The sequence below is a fragment of the Caloenas nicobarica genome, chromosome 8 (genome assembly GCF_036013445.1).
Source record: "Caloenas nicobarica isolate bCalNic1 chromosome 8, bCalNic1.hap1, whole genome shotgun sequence".
NCBI classification, from domain to species: Eukaryota; Metazoa; Chordata; class Aves; order Columbiformes; family Columbidae; genus Caloenas; species Caloenas nicobarica.
The window spans coordinates 11,265,181-11,288,545 of NC_088252.1; the positions used below are offsets into that span (position 1 = coordinate 11,265,181).

At 39.9% G+C, this 23,365-nt stretch overlaps 1 protein-coding gene across 3 annotated transcripts in view; it reads right to left on the reverse strand.

Moving 5' to 3' along the window:
• DOCK10 (dedicator of cytokinesis 10) overlaps positions 1-23,365 on the reverse strand; it is a 156,667-nt gene that overhangs the window by 57,481 nt on the left and 75,821 nt on the right. For all 3 annotated transcript variants that reach the window (XM_065640258.1, XM_065640257.1, XM_065640259.1), the window contains exons 5-14: positions 20,837-20,909; positions 20,385-20,519; positions 19,981-20,115; positions 15,244-15,427; positions 13,503-13,588; positions 11,321-11,404; positions 10,067-10,222; positions 8,292-8,513; positions 7,493-7,615; positions 6,790-6,872 (exon numbers count right to left, since the gene is read on the reverse strand). In XM_065640258.1, the coding sequence (XP_065496330.1) occupies positions 6,790-6,872; positions 7,493-7,615; positions 8,292-8,513; positions 10,067-10,222; positions 11,321-11,404; positions 13,503-13,588; positions 15,244-15,427; positions 19,981-20,115; positions 20,385-20,519; positions 20,837-20,909 (1,281 nt within the window). The remainder of the gene's footprint in view (positions 1-6,789; positions 6,873-7,492; positions 7,616-8,291; positions 8,514-10,066; positions 10,223-11,320; positions 11,405-13,502; positions 13,589-15,243; positions 15,428-19,980; positions 20,116-20,384; positions 20,520-20,836; positions 20,910-23,365) is intronic.

Here is a 23,365-nt window from a genome sequence, read left to right on the forward strand (position 1 = left end):
GTCCCCACTGGCCTCGGGTGCAGCGGGACTGCTCACAGTTCAGAGTTGCTGGGGTTTAATGCTATAACAGAACAGCAATTTTTCCCCCTCCTCTGTAGCTAAGTCTCCCCTGAAAGAGCTGGAAGGGTCCAGGACCTCAGCAGAGGCAGCTCCCCACTCCTGCCCTTCCCTCCATCGCCCTGGCTGCAAGGCTGCCTTCTCCAGCCACTCGGCAAGCTCCTGGGGCAGCCCTGGAGAGCCCATCCCTGACCCAGAGCCACCACCCCTGAGCCTGGTGGGCACCCCTGAGCCTGGTGGGACTTGACCATCTTGCTCACACATCAAGGACATGACTCCTCACTCCAACAAGAGACTGACTCCTGATTTCAGGGAAGCATTGTGAAGAATTCGTCACATCGACAGGTAGTTTCATCCAAGAAGTTATTATTCAATGAAAATAACGATAATATTAAATAACAGAAATCACAGCAAGATATCAAACCCCAATCACTACATCTCACCATGTAAAGAAACGTATGCTTTTGCACAATCAGGTTAGAGATCTCTACTGAATCTTCCTGTGCATTAAATTTGTTCTGTGTCCTCCAGGAGCATGACAACTCCTCACTGGGGTTTGGGTTTCCTTCACAAAACAAGCTTGTGGAGCATCGACTAAATTTTTGGTGAACCAGCTACAAAGTGCCAAATGAAATGGAAAAGAAGGATATCCATCTATAACTGGGAACAGTGAGTATCAGCTGTTGTGCACACAGGAAAACATTCCCAGATATTTCCATTCCTGTTCATTGACACTTGCAGGATTTAATTAACACGTTTCAGTGCCCTTTGTACATCCTCAAGGGTCACGCATGCTGGCTGGACTGGATAATGTAACAGCTATCCAAACTAATGAACCTTGGATTCAACTGCAGTACATAAAAACATTGCTTAACAAAAGTAAAATGTTCTTGACGCTAAGTGCTGTTCTGTGAATCACTTGGCCAATCTTGCTTCCTTAATTTACTTCTCTTTTCCACTGCCAGTGAGAAGAAGAATTGATGCCAGAACAAATTGTTGCCAGATGCAAAATAGTGGAGTAAACCTTTGGAAGAGGATCCCAAGGATATGTATAAATGCACCATGTCTTAACTTATTTAACTGAGAGAAGCACCACTATTTCATTTCTTTGTAACTGTAGAGAATAATCAACTCTTTTCTATCAGCTTTTTGCCTCCAGCAGTTAGAGGGAATAAGGTCCACACCAACACACCATGTGAAAAATCTTAAATCACTGGGGAGAAACCAGACCTAATTTCTGGCAGCCACCACTTACTTTACAAATCCTATTAAATTGCTGTCAGAAAAAAAAAAAAGAAAAAAAAAAAGATTTAACAATTATTACAGTATTGGTGACACTATGGTGTTTCTTGGACTCAGCACAGCTTCCTTCTCCAGACGAGCAGCAAGGACTAAAACATTCAGTGAGTGATTCCCGCCATGCCACCGGGCTCTGCAATGTGATGCTGAGCAAACCCGGGCTCTGCTGGAGCTCATTAACCAACCCCAGAGCAGGCTCTGACACCGAGCAAACCACAGCTCAGCACACCAGGGTGTGGGTGAACTTATCAAGGCAGGGCTGGGGATGTTTATGGTGTAAAATGAAAAAGACCCAGATCTGTGCTGGAAGCAGCTCACGCCAGGTCTGTGGTGCTGAGCGCTGCTGCCTGGGCGGCTCAGGGACACAGCAGTGTCACCTCTTCCCCTCTGGCTTGGAGTCAGAAGGACTTTACAGCGTCCTCCTACCCACATCCACTCCCCCCCACCATGCATCAGTGCTCCCTGGGTATCATGGCCCTACCTCTAGAAGTGCTCCTTGTCACTTCAGCAGCATAGCCCAGCCTAAATAATACACCTAGGACAAAATTAAAGGCATGAAACCAGGTCTCCACAATACAAAACGGCTTATTTTATCCCTCCAACTTACACACCACACTCCAGTTATGTAACGCTCTTGCCACTACAAGAGCTTTTTAGATGTCCACTGTAAACAAGATAAACCTTCTTAAAAACAGGTATGTTTTACGCACTCAGGGAAGAGCTAGATGGCTTTCTGCTGGTCAAACCATACTGGTGTCTCCATTCCCCTGGCTCATTAAAGTTGAAGAATTGCCAGAGCAGCAAGTATTATGTGTATTACATCTGCAGTTAAGTAACCACAACCCCATGTTTTGCTAGATCCTTCCAGGCTGCTGGGTGCAAGAGTGCTCCTTGTCACAGGAAAACACTGAATGCATTTGAGAATGACAACTGTCACATCAAAGAAAAGGAAGCATAATAAAACACTCCTACAATCCAGGAGTCCAATATTTGTCTAACATACTCCTTACTGCTAGTTACTTATTTACCAGAGATATTTTAATAAGAAAAATTTCACAGAACTAAAATCCTGAAGAGATTCTAAAAGTGTTAAATTAGGGGAAAACAAATTAACAGATTTCACTGAAGAAACTGAAACATCACCTCAATATTTAAAGTGTTTCTATGATTCTACTGTTGTGACATTGTCAGCTAATAGCCCACAATCATAAAAATTCTTTAAACATGCAAAATCTACACAATGTTCATAATTTAACATTGAAAAAAGCTACTTCTTAAGTAGCGGCTTACAATTTGTGGAAAAATTGCTTATCTCCAGGGTTAGACATTCAGTGTGAGATCTGCAGCTAGAGCAAATCAGTGCAGTATCACTACCTTGAGCTCCATCAGTCTACGCCAGCTGAGAACCAAACCAGCAGCTGCACAAGATGTTGAAAGATTTAAATATTAGGCTCTATAACGTGATGTTTACGAGGGTGGAGAAGGTTTCAAGGAATAGCAGTGTAAAAACTAATCGCTGCGAGTGAAGTTTCCCCACATCTACAATACGTAGCTCAGTCATATATTTGCAAACTTTGGCAGTTCTAGTAGGAATATGAGAATGGATGGATTTGACACACTGTAATGCTAACACACAGTAATTACACCTGCGAGAGAATACAGACAACAGATCCCACCAACGCCAGCAGGGAATCAGGGAGGAACCCTGAGTCATGCTTTTGAACGATGCTAACGAACTGGATGCCACACGAGCTAATTAAAGAGTTTCAGTCACATGCACAATACTCAGCTGTCAGGATTCTGGCTCGCTGAATGTCCACGTGAAAAATCGCACTGTGGTCATCTGTAACTGCTTTAAGGGGGGGGGGGGGGAAATTTCCACACAAAACCAGGAGTGTGCTTAATGCCAGAATGAAATAACTGGAAAATACGTTTCCAAACCCAGGGTTTTGCTATTTATCATAGCCAAACCATTTTTCCCCTGTAGTGCAATAGCCTCCTGTGGAAACTTCTATTTTCAAGCTGTGAAAATAGAAATAGATTTTACAAGGCCAAATTACACTTTGGTTTTACCAAAGAGAGTCCTGAGTAATGTTAATATATTAACATATGTAAATGAGTGCAGAATTTGACTCAGTGACCTAATAAATGCCTTGTGTAATATCACTGATACCAACGAGTTCATACACGTGATGTATTTGGTCAACGATTTTTAAACTATGTTAGCTCATAAGGTGATTTATAACGACGAAGTTTAAGAGCTGGTAAGCACACCCAAGTATATTTTCTGTAATAAATTCTACAGATGGGAGGAAAGCTTTTTAATGGTACGGGCAGTGAAGCACTGAATTAGGATGCCATCCAAAACTACTGCCTGCTGGAACTGAGGGATGTCCACAAACTCCAGCTCTGTCCTCTGCTCCTGGTGCAGGCCATCGGCATAACTCACACTTAAAAAGTCTGCAAAATGTTAAACTTGCTGTGCATTTGCTAACACCACAAGCATATATTTCAATTTATATGTGGGAAATCACAGCCAAAAATATTGGTTAGGCAAACACATTTAGGAATTATTTAGGAATTATGTGATCCTGTCCTAGGGAAAGCAAAAGTACAGTATGATGAGGAGGTCTTTTTGATCCGATTTTATAAGACTGGACTGCACACTGAAAAAGAAGCCTAGAATTTTGGAGAGAATACCAAGTAAAACAAGTCATTGCCATCTCTGAAACTGAAAAAGTATGGGACTCGAGCCAAGGTTTTCCACTGACAAAAAGTCTCAAGGAAACAGCCCAAGGAAGTCCCAGGCTCCCAGGTGTTCCCATACCCCCTGTACTGAGCATCACACAAGCAAGCTCCTCTCAACGGAGCTCTATAGCTCCCTTCCTACCTTATGTCCTTTGCCACATTCCAGCCTGGGCCAATTAACAATTCTGCATGGAATTCCAAAAAGAAAAATCCATGTTGATTTAGCCAATACATACTGTTGGGTGAAGCAGCAGCAACTGCTTCTGCGCACAGGGCTGCGGTGGCTGGAAGCTGCTGCTGTCATATACCATTACCAGAACTCAAAAAGCTCAGATACAGATTTAAATCTGGTGGAGCGCTATTTATTAGACAAACTTGATCTAATCAAGATTTTATTCCTTACTCCAAATCAATGTGGCCCATTAGTACAAAATACATTTACGGAGTTACAGTACTCTGTATGAGATAACCAAGGAGTTGCCAACTGGTATTTTAATGATAAAATATCTAAAATGACACAGAACTGAAAGGAGAGGAGAATCTTCTGAAAAGCACCATTTTCTCGGTGCATTCTAGCTTGACAGGCATTTAAGGCTCTATCCACCTTACAACAGGGACAGAAGTAAAACTCCACTCACGTCTGTTAGACTTGCCTTGGGCAGAGCAAGTGTGGACCTGCAGCCCCAGTCCTGGGCTGAGCACAGCACTACGCACCGCGGGTGAGCGGTGCAGCTGCTGCACAAACACAGCCCAGCACCTGCCCACCAGCACAGCCCCACAGCCTGCACCCGGCTTCTGTCCTGCCTGCTCCTCCCCACCAAAGGGCAACCAGGGATTGCCACCTAGAGGACGCTGTGAAAGGGAAATGCCCTACCTTCAAAATAAGAAAGAAATATTCCCCGCCCCCCCCCTTTTTTTTTTTCTTTTTTTCTTCAAGAAACGCTCCAAGATAAGATTTGCTGAAGATGCAAAAGAATGCTTTTGCCTCCTCCACACGCGGGACTGACTAGCCAGACCCTGAACTAGTTAAAATTGTCATGCCACCTAAAGGCAGCTACAGCAACGACTGAGGCCCAGGACATATCACTGATGTTACGGCCACAGACGGGCAGGACAGAGTTAATAAAAAGCCTTAAGTCAGTCTGATGCCAAGCCTGCACCTTTTCCCATTGTACAGTCCATTACATGCTAAAAGCAGCTCTGTCAACCCAAGAGACACCCATCAATTAAATTTTGATGAATGGTCTTTTGGCTACACAGAAGTAGTAAATATTAATGAATATCCTTGAGCTTGCGATGACAGATCAGAACACTTATTTGCCTTTCTCTTGTGCACGCATCTACTTCTGTTCCTACTGGATATTGACAAAAATGTATGTCAATAAAAAATAAATGAACTCTTACTGTGTGTTTTCTCCTTTGCCATCTAAACACCATATTCTAAAATCATAAGCTTCCCTCTACACGTGGCAGTGGAACCTGTGCACTTGTAGTGCTCTGCACCTCCACACCAGGAGCATGCAGACACACAGCCATGCCTTATGGTCATGGCCAATGCCACAATGTGACTTTTTCACCTGGCACTCTCCCCTCCTTCCTCCCTGCAGCTTCAAGCAGCTCTCCACCTGGCCTGCCACGGTCAGGACAGAAGCCACAGAGGAGAAGGAATGCTTGCCGTTCAGCAATCGATGGCTTTCCTTTTTATAGGGAATATAAAATTTTATATTCCCTGCTCTGTGCATGGCAGAAAGAAGTGAGAGCTGTCACAGGCACACACAGGAGAGCATCACTCAGGGAGTGCTCTCATCCCAAGGCAGCAGCAAGCTGAGGAAATTACAGAAGACTCTGAAGCTAAAAACGCAGAGGACAGAGAAGGGAATTACACAGAAACTTGAAGGAAAAACGAAAAGAAGAAAGCCGTATCTGGTTTTGTGACTTAATTTGGCAGAAGGCGATCAAGTGGCACAGGGGTGCCTCAGTCTTGTGGGTGGGACCCGCAAGAAATTATCCAAGAGGAGAGAGAGAAAGAACAAAAATCCATTACTGCCACTGCACTGACCTACAGTAAAATCCAACTGATCTGCCAAACAAGAAAATAACAGCTCTCTGTCACCTACTAACCACTAAAAATGCAAGAGTAACTGAAGCATAAACCCTCAGGATCACCCTCAAGTCAATGTTTTAGGGGGACCATAACATCCAAAATGCTTGGTTAGATTTTTCCTAAAACCTGACAGGCATCATAACAAGAACTCAGACTTGTACCCTTATATTTTAGGTGGTCATTGCAACTCTATTTCAGACCATAATTATCTTTGTAGAAAATTCTTGTGAGACCTGTGACCTTGAAATCTCTCTGGTAGTTTTTAGTACAAAATCATTGGTGGAGCTCATGATAAATTGATATTCTGTCAGTCACCTTTGCTACTCCCTGGCAACTTTGCTACATACCTGAAGAAAATACTTCACCACAGTAACATTTAATGAAAAAGTAACCAACGTTCAGCTGTGTGAAAAATAGGGCAATGAAATAATAAAGCTGCAGGATCTTCTGGGGTCCTAAACCACACAGAAAGTTTTGATTAGCTTCAGGCAGAAAAAGTGAAAAGAATAAAAGCATACGAGTCCAAGAGCAGAATAAGCTATAAGATGCTTATAAAATTATAAAAAAGAACTAATACATACCTCACTGACCAAGCAAATGGCATACGGTATTTCCCCAGCTTGCTGCAAAACTGTTTATTGGATTTTAATACCTTCTGTGCACACTATAAAAAAATTAAAATATTAATTATTTCATCAATACCATTATAATATATGAAATGCAACACAGAGCACACCCAAGTACTTCTCTGCTGGAGAGGTTATAGTGTCCCCAAAATAATTTAAACTGATACTGCCCATAAGAAAAGGTTCTGGGTGGACAGCAAAGACATCGCGGATGAATATGATGCTGCTGACGAATTAAACCCCTTCACCATCCCTTCCATCAGAACTGTGTTAGTTACAGCTATGATTCCAGTTTTCTGTGATATACTCAATGCAGATGCACCGCCCGTTCTCAGAGAGAAACAACTTTGCTCACAGATGAGGCGCACTACCTCGTAATTTCTAAAAGATTGCTGAAAAAGAATTTCACTCTGTTAAGACATAACTAGCATAGGAATGCACCACAAATGGCTTTGTATGTCGCAGACAAAAATAGTACAAAATGCATTCATTCAGTCAATGGAGCTTGGACATTTGCTTTCTTAGGTGCGGGCCTCCTGTGAGCTTGTCCTGTTCAGCAGCCGCACACTGCTGAGCTCTGTGAGCACAATTTGCAATGTCTTCAGCTTCCAAAAGGCTGAAGCGGACAAAGGAGGAACTGATTGTCCTGTTACATTACCTTAAAAGAATCAGGATTCTTAATGTAAGGTTCAGCACTGCTGGCAATGTTTCCCGTAAGCACCTTTTCTATTTTTGCCACTAACACAATCTCAGAATGAGGATTACTTATGGAGAAGAGAGCCTGTAGATAAAAGAGAGAACAGTTTAAAAGTATATAGCAATACTGGAGAAATGAAATACTGCCAGTGTTCTCTGTTAGAAACACTTACAAACCAAATTCAGAGAGGATTATTGAGGATTATTATCTCAACGTATTCAATACAGCCAGACAGAACACAAAATGTTTGTGCTAGTGCTGAAGTAAGCATGTGCACATGCAGCACCTTGCAAACACACTGACTCGAGTCAAGACGTTAGCATCACCTAACCTAACTGTTCCTCCGGGATGGTACTTAAATGCTTGCCTAAATCAGTCACACCTCCGGGGAATGACCTAGGGAAGAAAAGATAACGTGTGGGTTTTGGGGGTAAGGCTTACAGCAACAGCAACAATGAGATTAATGCAGCACCTAAGTGTAGCTTTAAGTTGCAATTTTGTTTGGATGGTTTGGGAGAGGTGAACAAATGACAGACACCAACTTTTTCCAAATTTTGATTGTAAATGGTTTTAAAGCCTATACAGGGAGCTCAGAAATCAAGCACCTGTATACAAGTACCAATGATACACAAAAAGAGAGTATTCTTGAAAACAAAACCCAGTGGTAGTAGAGATAAATTTTCTGATGAAGATGAATACTACTGCTGAACTAAAACAAGTCACACAAGTCATTAAGTCATGCAAGTCAGATGTGGAATACCTGTTTTGGGTATTTCAGCCATTCTTCTGGGAACCCCTTGACCTGTGGTTCTTCCATTTCATTTGAGTCTGTATTTTCAACAGTGCCATTTTCTAATGAAAACGAAGAACCTGAAATCATCTGTCTAACCAGCGTGTGGTTCAGATCCACATGAAAATCAGCAGAGATCTTCCTGCCATCCCTGATGTCATACAGCGCCACACTCACAAAGAAAGGCTCTACCTGGAGAAAATATAGTAAAAATATAATATAGCAGTAACTGAGAACAGGGGGGTAAAACTCTATCTTCTAATAGATTCCTGCAACTAGAAAAAAAGAAAGGAAATAAATATTATTTACAAATTCTGAGATTCATTTAAAATACATGCTCACAAACACCCCTGCTGAAGTTACTTTCCCACCATGTGATTTTAGGGACTTCTAAAGGTAGCTTGTTAGCAATACGCTAGAACAGTAATTGGAAGCTAAGTTAGAAAATTGTAGTATAAAAAAAACCTAATCTATTTGTCACAGACAATTATTAGAGTAAATGAATAGAGCCCCAGAGAAACACGTTACAGGATTTTAAAAACGTAGATCTAGAGTCATTATAAAAGAAAGTGGGCTTTCCAAGGATCGTCAGAAATGCGGCACAAAGATGACAAATGTAACTACATGAAAAATGTTTACTGGTACAAGCACAAATACGTGGGTGTATTATGCTGTGGGGAACATGTGTTCCATTTTGCTAGGAAACTAAGAGCATTCAAATGGCTCTGACAGCACCCACTCATTCTACCGTCTAGTACAAGGGCATTAAGTCCTATGACTGTAAGTAACCTCCAAAGAGCCTCCATAGTTCCGATGAAATAAAATAGTCTCAGAAAAACACTTTCTGAGCTGTCCAGAAATCAGAATCTTATCTTTGGAGAAAAGGAACAATACATGGCAGTTAAAACATTCAGTGCTTTTTCAGCCCCTGTAGTGAATTATTGCATGCCCTTGGTACAGTTATCATGACTTTATTTAAACAGTTATTCCAGTCTGCCAAAAAAAGTATTGATTACATCACGCTGAATATGCACTCACTATAGAGGTCATCTTCAAATGAGAGAGAGAGGGGGGGCAAAAAAAAAAAGAAAAAAGAAAAAAAAAAATCAATTTCTCCTATGTAACATATGGAAGTTGAATTGCCAGGACACTAATTTCTCAAAACTTTCCTGCTTCAGAGGAGAACTAAAAGCTACGGACTGACAGCTACATCTTGCTTTTCCCTGCCCCTTTTTCTTAAAGTAAGAATAAGCACAATCTTATGTTTTGTCCTATTTTTAGCTGGGCTTTTCCAATAGATGAAGCATCCAGTACTTTCTATTTTGCCTTCTCTTCTTCCGTAATTTAATCTGCTTGGTTCCTGGTCTCTCTCTAAAAAACAAAAAAAATGGTTCACCAATAGATATTCAGTTGCCACCTTACACAGGTCTTTGCATGTTAAATTTGTTGTTCTTACAGCAACTGTTTGCCAAGGATTTTAACATATTTAATTCCCCATTGAACTGTAGCTAAAAGTCTGCAATCTAAATCAGCTTCAAAATTATTATTTATTGAGAAGTTCATCAGTTTCATTATTCCATCCAAAGGAATGGTCAGAGGAGGAGTGAATGCAGTATGTGTGCATGATACAGCTTGCCTTTTATCTTCTCTTTCCAAAGCAACAAGTGCACAGAAAGAAAGAAAAAAAAAAAGGAAAAAAATAAATAAAGAAAGAGAAAAATCACAGGGAAATAACTAAAGCTTACGTTTGTTGAAGGATCATTTTCATTTTCAGTAACACAGGCCTGGAGATTCAAACTGAGGGATTTGCAAGTTATCAGGATCCTCTTTGCAGGCTTTTCTTCAAATGGTTTGACCACCGAGTTTGCCCCTGGAAACTCCTTTTTCTGAGGATTCAATGACTGAAATAAGTTGGGCAATTTGTTATGCACGGGAAAAGCATGGCATTCCAAAACTAAGTATGCTTTTTAAGGTCTTGACAATCACTGAAGGAACTGAAAACCTCAAAAAGTCACTGCTGATATTGTCACATTACCATAGTACACAAGTGTTATTCCTAATTTATAGATGAGGAAGCAAAGCAAAAAGATTGCCTGAGGACATACACAATGTCAGAGGCAGAATTAGGGACCCAAGTTAGGTTTCCTATAATTTTAGAATATAGTTTTTTCTTGTTTATTTACTGCTTCTGAAACTTTAGCTTTTAATTTCCTCCTATAGATTAAACAGCGTCATATTTTCAGGCTATAACACCACATTTTAGGATTAGATTTCAGACTTTTCTTCTCTTTTCCCCTTATACTTCACACCACTATTTCAATTCAGTTAATATTTTTAATAATAGCACTACAGTTGATTGACAACAGGTTCAAGTTTGAATAGATACTGATCCAAACTTTAATGAAGCGTTCTTTTTAATTAAAATCTAGTTTCCAGTTAAACCACCAACAGATGTACTTTCAGTGCAAGGAATAAGATTGTTTGAATCATGAACTCTGTGACACGAAATGATAAGCAAGCTGAAGATAAAAAGAAAAGCAACCTGTGCTTCCTATATTTCCAGCTAACCTTTCTTTTCACATAGATGGCCTCTGGTACCTCCAGCTGTACCTCCCCACTACTTTTTACATCCATTCACTTTTTTGTAGTCAAATTCAGTGTAACGAATAACAACAAACACACTGTTCTTATAACAGTCCCATTCCAAGAGAACGTTCTGCTCCTGTGATGTTTTCAGTTTGCTTTAATGACTCAAAGCCCAGTTACACTGGACTAGATGACCTCCAGAGGTCATTTCCATCCTGAGCTATTCTGTGATCAGATATGGGTAGAGTCTATACAGAATGGTCAATGGACTAGAGACAGCTGCCCTCACCCTTCCGAGCTGAACTCTTGGGTGTACCCAGTTGCTTGCTGAACTCCAAACCACCCTGGTGGCTGAGCTAACCCGGTTAGCTCAGAGCATCTGAGAACTCGAAACAAAAAAATTATTCACTTACTGCTACATCAGGATCCAAAGAGAAAAGATTTAGTCGCTCTGTATTTCGAGAGGCTTTCACCGTTTCTTCTGTTTCTGTGATGTACTGTGGTAACAGACAATAAATTAGTTTTCTGCACAAGAACAGAAATCCATGGAGTTGTTAGACTTCTAAATGAATAATCAATGTTTCACTTGTAACAACACTTCTCATTTCTGCAGCAGTTATCCCAAAGCACCTTCAAGTACCCTCTGAAGGTTACATGCTTGTGAAGCAGGGATTTTTCAGGCCATGATACACTTCTAAGTAACCCCCAAAATAGATCAATTAAGTAATTCAAGTTCATATACGTTACTAAAGAATCCACTGTGTAAGATATCAAAAACAGTGGACTGCTGTCCTAAAATCACTTTAGGAATTCCAAAATTGAGGAAAAAAAAAGAGAACCAGCCCCACAGAAAACCACTTGTGTAGAAAGGGGAGCAGGGAAGAGCAGCTCCAGGGGGCAGGAACACTGACTGCAGTGTGTCACCCAGAGATGAGGCTGTGGGTCCTCTCCCCATCCATCCTTCTGCCACAAGGCAGGATCAGTCACACCCATTTTATTTCTGATGGACACATGCCTAAGTTAATAATAAGCTGATAAAACCAACTCAACAACTTCCCGAAGCCACCTAGTGCTTTCCTACCCTGCCTTTTAAAATGTATCCTTATGTCTAACTTTGATAATTTTTCCCCCGTTCTTCAAATCCATTCATCCAATGTGTGAAGTACACTCTACACATTCCCTTCCCCTTACAGAACCCTCGTGATACCTTTGAAACCTTTTTTCTCAGTCTAAACATGCACAATTCTTTCAGTCTTTCTTTGCACTTTGTTTTTCCTAACTTTATTTTTCAATGTCTGAACTATTAACAGAGTCCACAACCTTCCTGGTTGCCCAAGACTGAGTACAAATCTTAGCAGACATGGTACAGGCTACGCTCTTGTTCAGGTCTCTTTCAACGTTTTGTGTTTTTCACAATAGCATGATATTGCTGACACACCTGAGTAATAAGCAGAAGCAGCACCTCAAGACTAAGAGCTCTGTGTTGACTTCCTAACATGCCTCACCCACGGGCTGACTTGCAGAAGCTGGTCCATGTGTCCCTGGCGGACTGCGTTAGGCAGAGATGGGATGAAGAGATTAACCTGCTATGGACATGGCCACAGACCACTGCTGCAGCCAGGCCTACAGAGCAAGGGCAGGGGAAACGGGAATTAACCGTGTAAAGGTCAATACAAGTATCACATAACACGGAGAATGGCTATTTTAGCCTTGCAGGCCACCAGTGGTCTTTGAGATATCTTTAAGATACCTTTGACATATCTGCATTAACTAAACCCTTAGAAAGTATCTACCCACAGACAAGATGATCAGATACTACTGTTGTCCCCAATACATACACTCAATTACAATTTATCTAGTTGGTTAGTTGTTTTGCTTTTATTTATTTATTTTATTTTAAATTCTAGGTGACCACTCCATATACATAAATGCAAACTACAGTAAAACGTAGAACAAATTCCGTCCTCATCGGCCTATACAGCTTTCAGTTCAAATCTGTGGGAGTAACATCCTCAAATAGCGTTTGGCTGTGTAGATAGATAGTATCTATAATAGCTCACTGACAAAGGATTACAAACAGATTATACATTCATTTAAGCAGTGAAAGATTTTCCAATCCAACTTTTCATCACAAAGCTTCTTAGCACCATCTACAATTATCTCATGCACATGAAGCAGTTTATGAGATCCAGAGGACAAAACGCCCTCTCCTGATACTACATGCATCTTTCAATGATATTACAGGTCATATAGGAAAACTTGGCTCTCCAAAGACCAAACTCTTCTGAAATGCAGTTAAAAAGAGTAACTATTTCACAGATAACTGCAGGGACCAGACCCTTACTGACTTCACAGGTCTAAATCTAGGGAGCACATAATTTCTTTACATCCAGCGCAGCTTTTCTGATTTAAACAAAGCCATCAGCTGTTCAGAAAGAAAATTATTTCTGTCATTTGTCATGGCTCTAACAATCACAATAGGCTGTGCTATATTTTCAAACTTTTCACAGTATTAATGATCATCTATCGGCTGGCATTTTTCACCTAGGTAGCACTTTCCACTAAGCTTGTAAAGATAAATATAATATCCATTACTTTTGCAAAGTCTGGGTGCAAGGTGTTCTCTGAAGAATCAGTCTCATCTTGAGAGCAGTCATAATTCATTGAAACTTCTGCAGGGTCTTGAAAAGAAGAAAAAAAAATGCAAATGTTTTTATTATACTTGCTATTACCATCGTGTGTAAAAAAAAAAAAATCTCTCCCATGCTACTTATTTTTATTCCCTTTACTATCATCAGGCTAACAAATGGAAGAGATACTAATGTAAACCTCTGTCTGCCTCAACCTCATCTCCCACTGGTGCTTACTGTAACTTAGTCTGCATTTAAGCTTTAGAACAGGAGGCCTGACTCCATCCAGTGAAACATCTGACATGTTCACCCATGACAAACCTTCATGCCCACAAAGACACCTTCTTTGCTCTCTTGGTCCCTTCAGAGGCAACACGGAGTGTTTGTATCAACCACAAGGCTTTCGACTACCAGTAAAGGGAGCCTTCAGTGAGGCAGGCAGGACCTTACCCACTCCCTGGGAAGGGGAGGGCAGCAGTGCGGACTCCATGAGCTGCAAATTCATGGATCCAGAGGAAAAGCACTACGCAGCAACCCCTTTTCTTTACTTACTTCATCAGGGACTGTTCTGCTTTCACTAGATAACTCAGCACAACGTGAAATAAGTCATGGCAGCCATTAAGGGCTCTTCCCCCAAGAAAACATCATGCCTTTCGACAAGTTAACTCCATAGCACATTCCTCTTGCTTGTTATCAGGGTTTTTACCAGTAAAGACTTCTGTTTTCTGTTAGCCTTATGTCTTTGACCTTTTATGCACATATTTCTTCCTGTTTCATTAATATCCCTTATGGGTGGGATTTTCAGAAGTACTTCTCCGATTCTGAAGTGCAAGTCTCTTGTGCCTCCAAATTATAAAAACATCTTGGGCTACATGAAGAGCATCCTGTCCCTCTAAAATCAGAATTTATTATAAATACCAGGTTAAAACCTTCAGTTAGCTCTGAACTTCCCCAAGACTCAGATACATGTGGATTCAAAGTTTTGATTCAGCTCAGAGCACAAACAGTTCAAATCTGTATTAAGGTTGCAAGTGTTTTCAGTCTTAGAATTTCAGCTGGTGTTCATCCAAACTGAACATGGATTTATTATGTGGAGGAATGAATTACTGCCACATGAAGACTGCAGTATAACAGGGCATCCAATTCTTTCTTCCACAGTGAAAGTATACTGATACGCAAACTCACAACAGCAAGAAATGAAAAGTCAGTAAGCTTCCAGGGAAAGAGCAATATAGCACAGCTGGGAATTTTTTTTCTTTTTTTTTTAGTTATTAGCTCCAGATTTTTAAAGAAAACAAAACACTGGAAAAAACTGATCTAACCTCTCTCCAGCATAAAACTCTTTAAAACCTTCAGACTCCCAAGACAGTAAACCACAAAGTACTAGCAAGACCATTGATAGAGAGGACTACATTTGAAAATGAGCTGCATACGCAAAGCAGAGCCACATTGCTCCTGCTGACTTTGTGGGGAGCAGCTTTACCTCCCCTCACAGCCTTTTGGAAATGATCTGTGTGGAGTGTGCTGACGTTGTTCAGTGATTGCCAAAAGACTGGTGCTGCTTCGTTAGAAATCAATAGGTACAGAATCCATTACAGACTCAGGTAGTTAAAATGATTTCACAGTGATATCTGAAGGTGTAATTCTTTGCATTTCATTTAAAAAAAAAAATCCAAAAAACAATGCAAGAGACTATTCACTCTTACCAAGTTTCAGATCAGTGAGATCTGCACTTTTCCTCTCCTGAATGGTTCCCTCTGGATTTATTTGCAGGATTTTGTTGAGAGTGAAAATCCAGTCATCCATATCCTGCTCATTTTCAGCTGCCAGCACAAAGTATGTGAGGTCATTCATTTTCAACTCAAAGGCATGTTTCCTAAGCCTGTTATTCTGTTGCAACAAAAGGAAAAGAAAAATAAACACTAGAACTAATTATAAAAAAGTACTGGAAAAAACATGCATGAGATAGACTTGTATATGGCCACTCCATAAAAATAACATTTAAGCAAAATTCAGCGGCTTTAAAGAAAATCCAAGCGGTGTGCTATTAATGTAAATTTATGTCAATTTACTGCTGGGTCTTTGTGCATCTAAGATCTTCTGTGTCAAATATATGTCTTCTATTTAGCCATAGAAATCTAAGACTATAGACAATAACACTTCAAACTATAGTAGGGAACACCTCCCAAGTGGAATAACGAAAGACCTCTGATGGTGAAGTACAGCATTGCTACATGAGTCGTCGTTGTCTGAAGAGAACATCTCTAAAGCTCAAGTCTCCTACACCTTACCAGCACACCAGACACTCAAAAAGATATTAAGTAGTGCTAAGTCATATGAACACTTCGTCAGTGGGAACAGAACTGAGTTCACCAAATTCAAACTCGCAAGGAAGCAAAGACCGCATGTGGCCAAAGACTATTCCATCCCTGACTGCTGAGCTTGGGCCTGAATAGGTCAAAGCTAATTGTGAACAATTTAGAAAATATTTTGTTTCAAGATACTTATAGATGTTGCTAACAAGCTACATAAAGGTAACAATTTCTGAGCATCTAATGACAGTAGAAACATTGTGGTTCCGATGAGAACGTTTCTACATAATTTCATTCTTTTTGCATTTTTTTTGGAAAGATGATAGGATTATAAACTTAGAGATTAACCAGTAAATCTCTCGAGAAGAGTGAGGCATAGTGCTGTTCAGTCATTGCAATGCTACCCTTTTCAAATATAGAATAAGAACCAATGTCCAGTATAGTGGCAACAGAATTCTGAGACCTGTTCTGTGTCACCAGATTTTACCTGCAGCAGATGGTTAATCCATCAATTTCTCATAAGAATTAACAGGTGCTTAGTTACTGAAACAGCTCAATAAAACTAAAGAAAGTGATGTGAACTAATATAAACTGCTTCAATCCTCAAACATATCACATTAGTCAGGCTTTTATCTCAGTCTTATGGAAGCAGTTGCATCAATTGTCTCTCCTCCTTGCTAAAGTCTAAAGGAGCACTGATGCATCCTCCCTGCTAATACTTCAGACTTCTACAACCACTGACTATGGACACCAGTGCCACTGTTTTGTTTTCAGTATTCCAGAAAATTGCTTTCACTTTGTTGATCCATCTAACCTTGAAGCGATGCTGACAAATGAAGAACAATTCAACCCCAGAACTGAGAGATGACAATGATATTTTTATTTAAGAGGAACAGAGGCAAAATCTGATACTGATTAGCAGAGGCAGAGACCAAGAACCCAAGAATAAAGTTCCATGAGCATTTTTTTTCCAGCAGCAGAGATGATTTAGAAGATTACTACCCAATCTGTTGTTAATCACTTGCTCCAGTCTTTATATTACACGTCGCTACCCAGCTCAGAAATCGGTTAAGACTGAACAACTTCTGGAGCTACTCAGGTCAACAGAGTCGGTCAAATCTTGGCTTTTCAAACTGACTTGGGATTGTATCTATGCACGTGCGTGCTTGGGTGTTATTTTTCAGTTCTGCTACTGGAAATTCTCTTGGTAGGAAATAGTTTTCCTCTCACGTACTTCATTGAGGTGAATATTCTTCCAGGGATATAAATTCTAATTCACCCAACATACGGTAAGAATAGGGTTGGGTTTTGTAGGATTTGGTTCTCATGTGTCCAATGTTTTTCTTGATCCTCCAATCACTGTACACATTCAAACTAATGTAAAACAAGGACTAAAATTTAACTGAAACCTGGTTTTACTGATATAACATGATGGCTTGACCAAGAGCTAGAAGCTGAACAAAAATATGCCAAGAATCTTAGGTGGTGGCCATTCAAAAAAGATAGATTATTTGTATAAGTGGATTATGTACCAATTTATGCACAATCTATAAAGAAAGATGCTACGTTTCAATTTTTCTTCAGAAAGTACAAAGAGCATTAAAAATGAATGCACTTCTTGTCTATACTATAATATGTACTTTTGCCCTACAAATATGGCCAAGATCTTTACATCAGGTACTGTAACACTATTAGACATTATCTAATACATCATGCATGCTGAATCTTAAGAACATCAGGGCAGGAAAACTTCAATATCCACTTTCCCATCTGCACTTCAGACTTCTGGCAAGCAGATGAGATCTACAGCAAAGTCTTTGTTTCAAATCTAAAGCCAACTATTTTCTTCCTGATCAGTTAACAGGGGGAGGGGAAAAAAAAAAAAAAAAAAAAAAAAGAAAAAGTACCATTTCTCAGTTTGCTTCTCTATAAGTCCTTCCATATGGTACGTGGACCTTGAGGTTGACTTCAACACTTCATTTCAAGTTTAAAATTTCTTCCAGAAGGAAATAACACAAGATTCAAAACAAAACTATGGATGAGCTATAAATGAAACATCAGGCTAAGTCTAATGCCTGCAGGGTTGTTGTTCCAAAATAACACAATTGTTTTGGAAGTATTTTGTATTTTATCTGGAGATGATTTCCCCAGGATGTTTAATACAATTTAGATACTCAACCTCTATCAAACAGGAGCTCAAAGTCATTCATAGAGAGTTAAATATTTTATAGTGGTATTAAAACTCATTAAATCAGAACTTTCACATCACGGTTTTCCTCTAAATCTTCAGTTTTACCCAACTCTCTCCACATTCTATAGTCTTCCTGTTTATGGAAACTCTAAGCCAGGTTTTGTTTCTCAGCCCTATGATTCTAAGTTCCTCGCAGACTTGGATAACTGACGATACTTGCCCTATTGCCCCCTTGGCTAAGACCCTCATTTCTTGCTAGTGAAGACAGCTCACAAATTTGTGCATCCCATTCTAAATGTCAATCAAAGAACAATCACGAAAACTATTGTCTGGGGGTAGGTGACAGGAGAACATATGGTTCAAGGAATTTGGCACAATTTGCAGGTACACTGTAGATTTAGAAGGCAGCTGTCAAAATGCAGGAGAGAGATTCCAAAGGTTTCTTGAGCCTTTTTTTTTTTTTTTTTTTTTTCTGTCAGAGGTTAGTAAAAAAGGCCAGAAATCTTGCGGTCAAGACATTCCTGCTATTACAGAATGTCATCAGAAACAACACAGCAGAACAGGCATCCTTTGGGAGAGCATTCAATCTGTACCTGAAACAGGTACAGGGACACTCAGGGACATTCAGGGCTTAACTAGAGCTCTGGCTGAGACCCATCTTAAAAGAAAGCACACACTGCCAGCAAGCAGGAGCAAGCAGTAATTTCTAAACAGGATTTCTATAAAAGAATCCCCTGTATGGCACCTGCTACTGTTCATGCTATCTGTGAGGGTCTTTCAAGTCAATGGACTGACAGAGGCAAACATCATTGCCCTTCTACATATTTTTCTCCATCCTGTCCTGTACCTGTTTGAAAAAAGAAACACCCTTTTGAGCTACACAGGGGAAACGGCCATTCCCTACAGAGCCGGGTACTTTCCTGCATGCAGGAATGAGGTTCTGCAGGGGGCTGGCAGCAAATATTTGTTGCCACAGTAAATTACTCACTGATTATTCTTCTTGCTTCAAAGGGTCTGTTTAGGGATGAAGGAGACTTCCCAACCAACAAAAGCTTATATTTATCAGGGGTCTTCCCTTGCATTACCTGAAAGGTTTCTTTCAAAGCAACCCTCAAATCAGTCTGCACTAGCATTGTTGCCAATCTCTACTGATTAAGTCCTAAAGAATGCAGTATAGCTAAAAAAAAAAAAAAAAAAAAGAATTTCCTTATTTAGTGACACATGGGGCTAGACCAACCACAGCAAGATATTATTCAGAGTAACCTCTTGTTTGGAATAGGAAAAAGACAAAAAAGACAAAAGAAAAAGCAAAAAAAGCAAAAATGAAAAAATAAATATGTTACTAGAATTAGAGGAAAGGAATAGCAGGGGTGGGGGGGAGGGAAGGAAGCTAAGAACTCAATCTTAAGAGGAACAACAACAACAACAGTAGAATCAGACATTTCTGGCTATTTATTTTTCCAAGCCACAACAAACAATAAGGTTCTGCCCTACCTGCTGACATTAAGACTCTCTATCACCTCCAAAAGTGATGATCTTCAAGGAGGCTCAGGATACAGGATAAATTTACCACCTGCCCAAGAACCAATGCTTTGTAACCTGAGTCTCTTTAACCCACAACAAGCAAACATGCTCTTAGTAAGCATGAGGTAAAATCTGGCAGCTAAGAAAATAATTTCAGTGAAAAGAAACACTTTACGATATTTTTTCTCATATGTGCCGTGGGCAAAGAGCATTTGTGTGATTGCTACCATAATCCAACTGTGGTTTTTGTAACCTGTCAGTCTGAGCACTTGCACGAATTCAAAGAGCAAAACTAATGGTGTTTTCATTTCATAAAACTGCTGAGACTGCTATTCCATTAATGTATGTGTTCTTCAACTTGCCTTTTTAAATTTATCTGACACCCAAATAATACAATGAAATAAACTGAAACTTACCTGTACGACTCCTGTACAAGAATCCAAGAAAATACATCCCTTTGGCTCCTTTGATATTTTTTCGTCTTTATAAAAATTCATAATATATGAGTTATCCGACAACTGTGTCAGCTGGAAGTAACGCTTTTTGAATGACTGAAGTGGAGGGCAAAAAAAAGAGAATGACAATTGTTGTACTGCAAATTATTTTCACTGATACTTTATTCACAGGGTTTAAATAATAGGCAACTCCTCACTGCACTTCAGTCACAGCATTTTGCAGACAGCTGCAATATTACTTTACTATCATTTAAAGCAATGTAATCAAACCTGAGACATAAACAGCTAAATAACAACGGCAAACAAGTGTGCCTCTATGGGGGATATAAATCCCAATGAAATAAAGAATAATGTTGTCCCCTTACCCGAACAGTAATGCTATTGTTCACAGTGCTGTTGAAATTCCCTTTATAAAGCCATCCAGACTTGTAAACTCCTGCTGCTAATCCTCCTCCTCCTCCACCACCACCACCTTTTGAAGATGAGTGGGATGTTGTATCCTGTATGAAAGACATGATTAATATTGCATGGACTTGTTTTTTGAATTCTAAGACAAATGAATACTGTAACTTGTGAATATCTGCTTGACAACAAATAATCATTGTTTCATACCTTTTAAAATAAGATATTAGTAATATGCCTGCTGTGCACATGATGACACAAGAGACAAAGCTGCTCCACAAAATTCGGAGTTATTTAAAATATGAAATTTTTTTATAGGTGATAACGAGGCTCCATTATCATTCTTTATTTGATACTAAAGCAAAAAAACCTCTTCCCCAGGGGAAAAAAACCCACCAAAACCCAGAATACATACTTCATCCTTATCCACATCTTCATGATCGATTTCAAAGGAATGTGATGGCAGTTTCTCTGGTCTACATTCATTTCTGGGAGAGGAGGAAAAAGTCTTTAATTTTTTTTCTTTTTTTTAAATAATTGTGTACCTGCAATTTCAGGGAGGCAACCATCCTGAGCCCCCATGGCATCTTCAGTACAACTGTTGCTGGGATCCTATTACCTCCTTTAAAAAAAATCACTGTAGTTTCAAAATACAGCTGTTTTCTTAAGCCACATATATATTACTTTTCAAAACTATGAAGTTGTGACAGTTCTACACAAACAATGAAATACCACTTCTTGTTCTCTTCACTGCTCTTCCACCACAACAGGCAATAAAACCCAAACAATTTCCAAAGAGATATCCCATTTAAAGGCTGATAAATGAATGAGAATGAACTCTTTAGTAGATTTTTCTGACCAAGAAGACTATTGGAATATTCAACTTAAAGCTTCCACATTTCTTCAATACTTCAAGATATTTTTACTATCCAGTATGATGAGCACAGACCTAGAGTAATTTTTAAAAATACCCAGGTGTCTTTTTGATGTAGTGCCATTTAAGATCTTCATATTGTGGACTTAAAACCAAAACCGAATATGAAAAAGAAAAGCACTTTAGCACTTCGTTATTTTTAAGCACATAAGTAATTGTACTTAGGCCCAGAGTACTTCACATGTTGCAGAATTAAACCTTAAATAACAGCCAAATACATATGCTAAAAATTCAAAGATATTTCTTAAAAAATTGTTTTTTCTGCAGCCTGAGAAATACCAACATAATTTTTGAAGTCCAGAAGATTACAAATCTCATCTTGGAAATCTTCAGTTATCATACAAAAACCTACAAAAGTTGTCATGCTAAAAGCCATCATTTATCAGGAAGCAGGACTTTTCCAGAACTTGCTTTTGTCTGCCCAGCCTGAGAATGGGAACAGAGGAACACTACTCGGTATCGTGCAAGAAAGCAAATCCAAACAGAAGTTGAGAAACCACACACTCCTAAGCTAGCTTCCTCTCTCCACTTAGCGATACTTAACATTGTGGGCTAAAGTTCACTAATTAAAAAAAAAAAAAAAAAGTGGTAACTTTGACCCTTTTCATTTCCTATTCATTCATGCACAAGTCGCAGATTAGGAGGATCAGAGTAATAAGCAATATCTATCTCCTCTTCGCTTTGCCCATTTCAAAGTCCACGTTCTCATGATGCGACCACCCCACAGCCACCAAAGTCGGCATTTCAGCAGAGCCAGGAGAACCAAGTGTACACAGAACATGAGAGTGTTTTATTCTGTCCTAGTTTGTTCTGGTTTTGGTGTTTATTTAATGTAAACAATTGATTAATATTTTGAATAAAAGGAACAATTGCAATCTATTGACATCTTTGACGTCTGTGAAAGCATTAATATTCAGAATATTTGTGATGGAAATCCATTGAAGGTTTTCCAGTGCAATGAAGGGCAGCTGTTAAAAAAAAAAAAAAATCTTACACAAACACTCCCACCCAAAAGAACCTCAAACCAAAAATCTCAAGGCAAATCCCACCTTTTACAGGAAACACCATTCAAGCCTTCACATATTTAGACAAAAAAATCTATTGGCTTGTTCATTATTAAAAGCCAAAAGTGCACGGCAGCATTCCTGGGTGATGCACACGCAGCTTGACCAATGCTTTCTGGCCACACAAGGACAGGTAACACCACTGCACACATTTGCTGGAGGACCAGTAACAGGACAAGTTAGGCAGCTACTGAAAAAAACCTCAAAATAAAACCCCAAAGCTAATGCCCTTGATGCTACTGGGGAGGGGAAGGACGAGTCAGAAATCTGCTGGGTTAGAGGGGTGTGACCCCTCATCATCTGACACAGCAGCTCTGCCCCGCTCTGCCATTTCAGAGGTAACCCTGTCCCACCAATCCACAGCCCTTCCACAAGCCCGGGTACATGGTGAGTTTCTTCGGAAAAAGGAAATCCTACTGTCCTCCCAGCAGAGCTTCAAAAGGGACAGAAAAGGACAGACCACTGCTTCAGGTGTCAGATCTCGCTGACCACCCACGGAACAGCCATCCACTCAGACCTGTGTCATTCTCCATAGAAGTTTTTCCTTCCTCGGAGGGGAATCCTTTTCAGCATGCTCCTCATCATTCCAGGGCAGGCAGATAAAGCCTGGTAAGGACATAGTCCTGTTTGATATACCCTCTTTTTCTCTGCCTATTGCCTCTTCAGACCCGTATGAATATGTGGAATTCCAAGGGACCAGACCTGAAATATCTACCACATGTTCCAGGTTTTCTATAAACGACAGCAAAAATTTTGCTAATGACTATTTTTGTTTCCAGACACACTGTCACCACAGCACACACTATGCGACCTCTGTTCTTCCTCCACCCTTCCACGTGCTCAAGCAGCAAGAACACACCAGCACAAAGTACAAAAAACAGTGTAAAAAGAGGTAGTGAGAACTCACAGAGAGGAATTTAATGGGTAGGGAGACCTGAGAAAAATC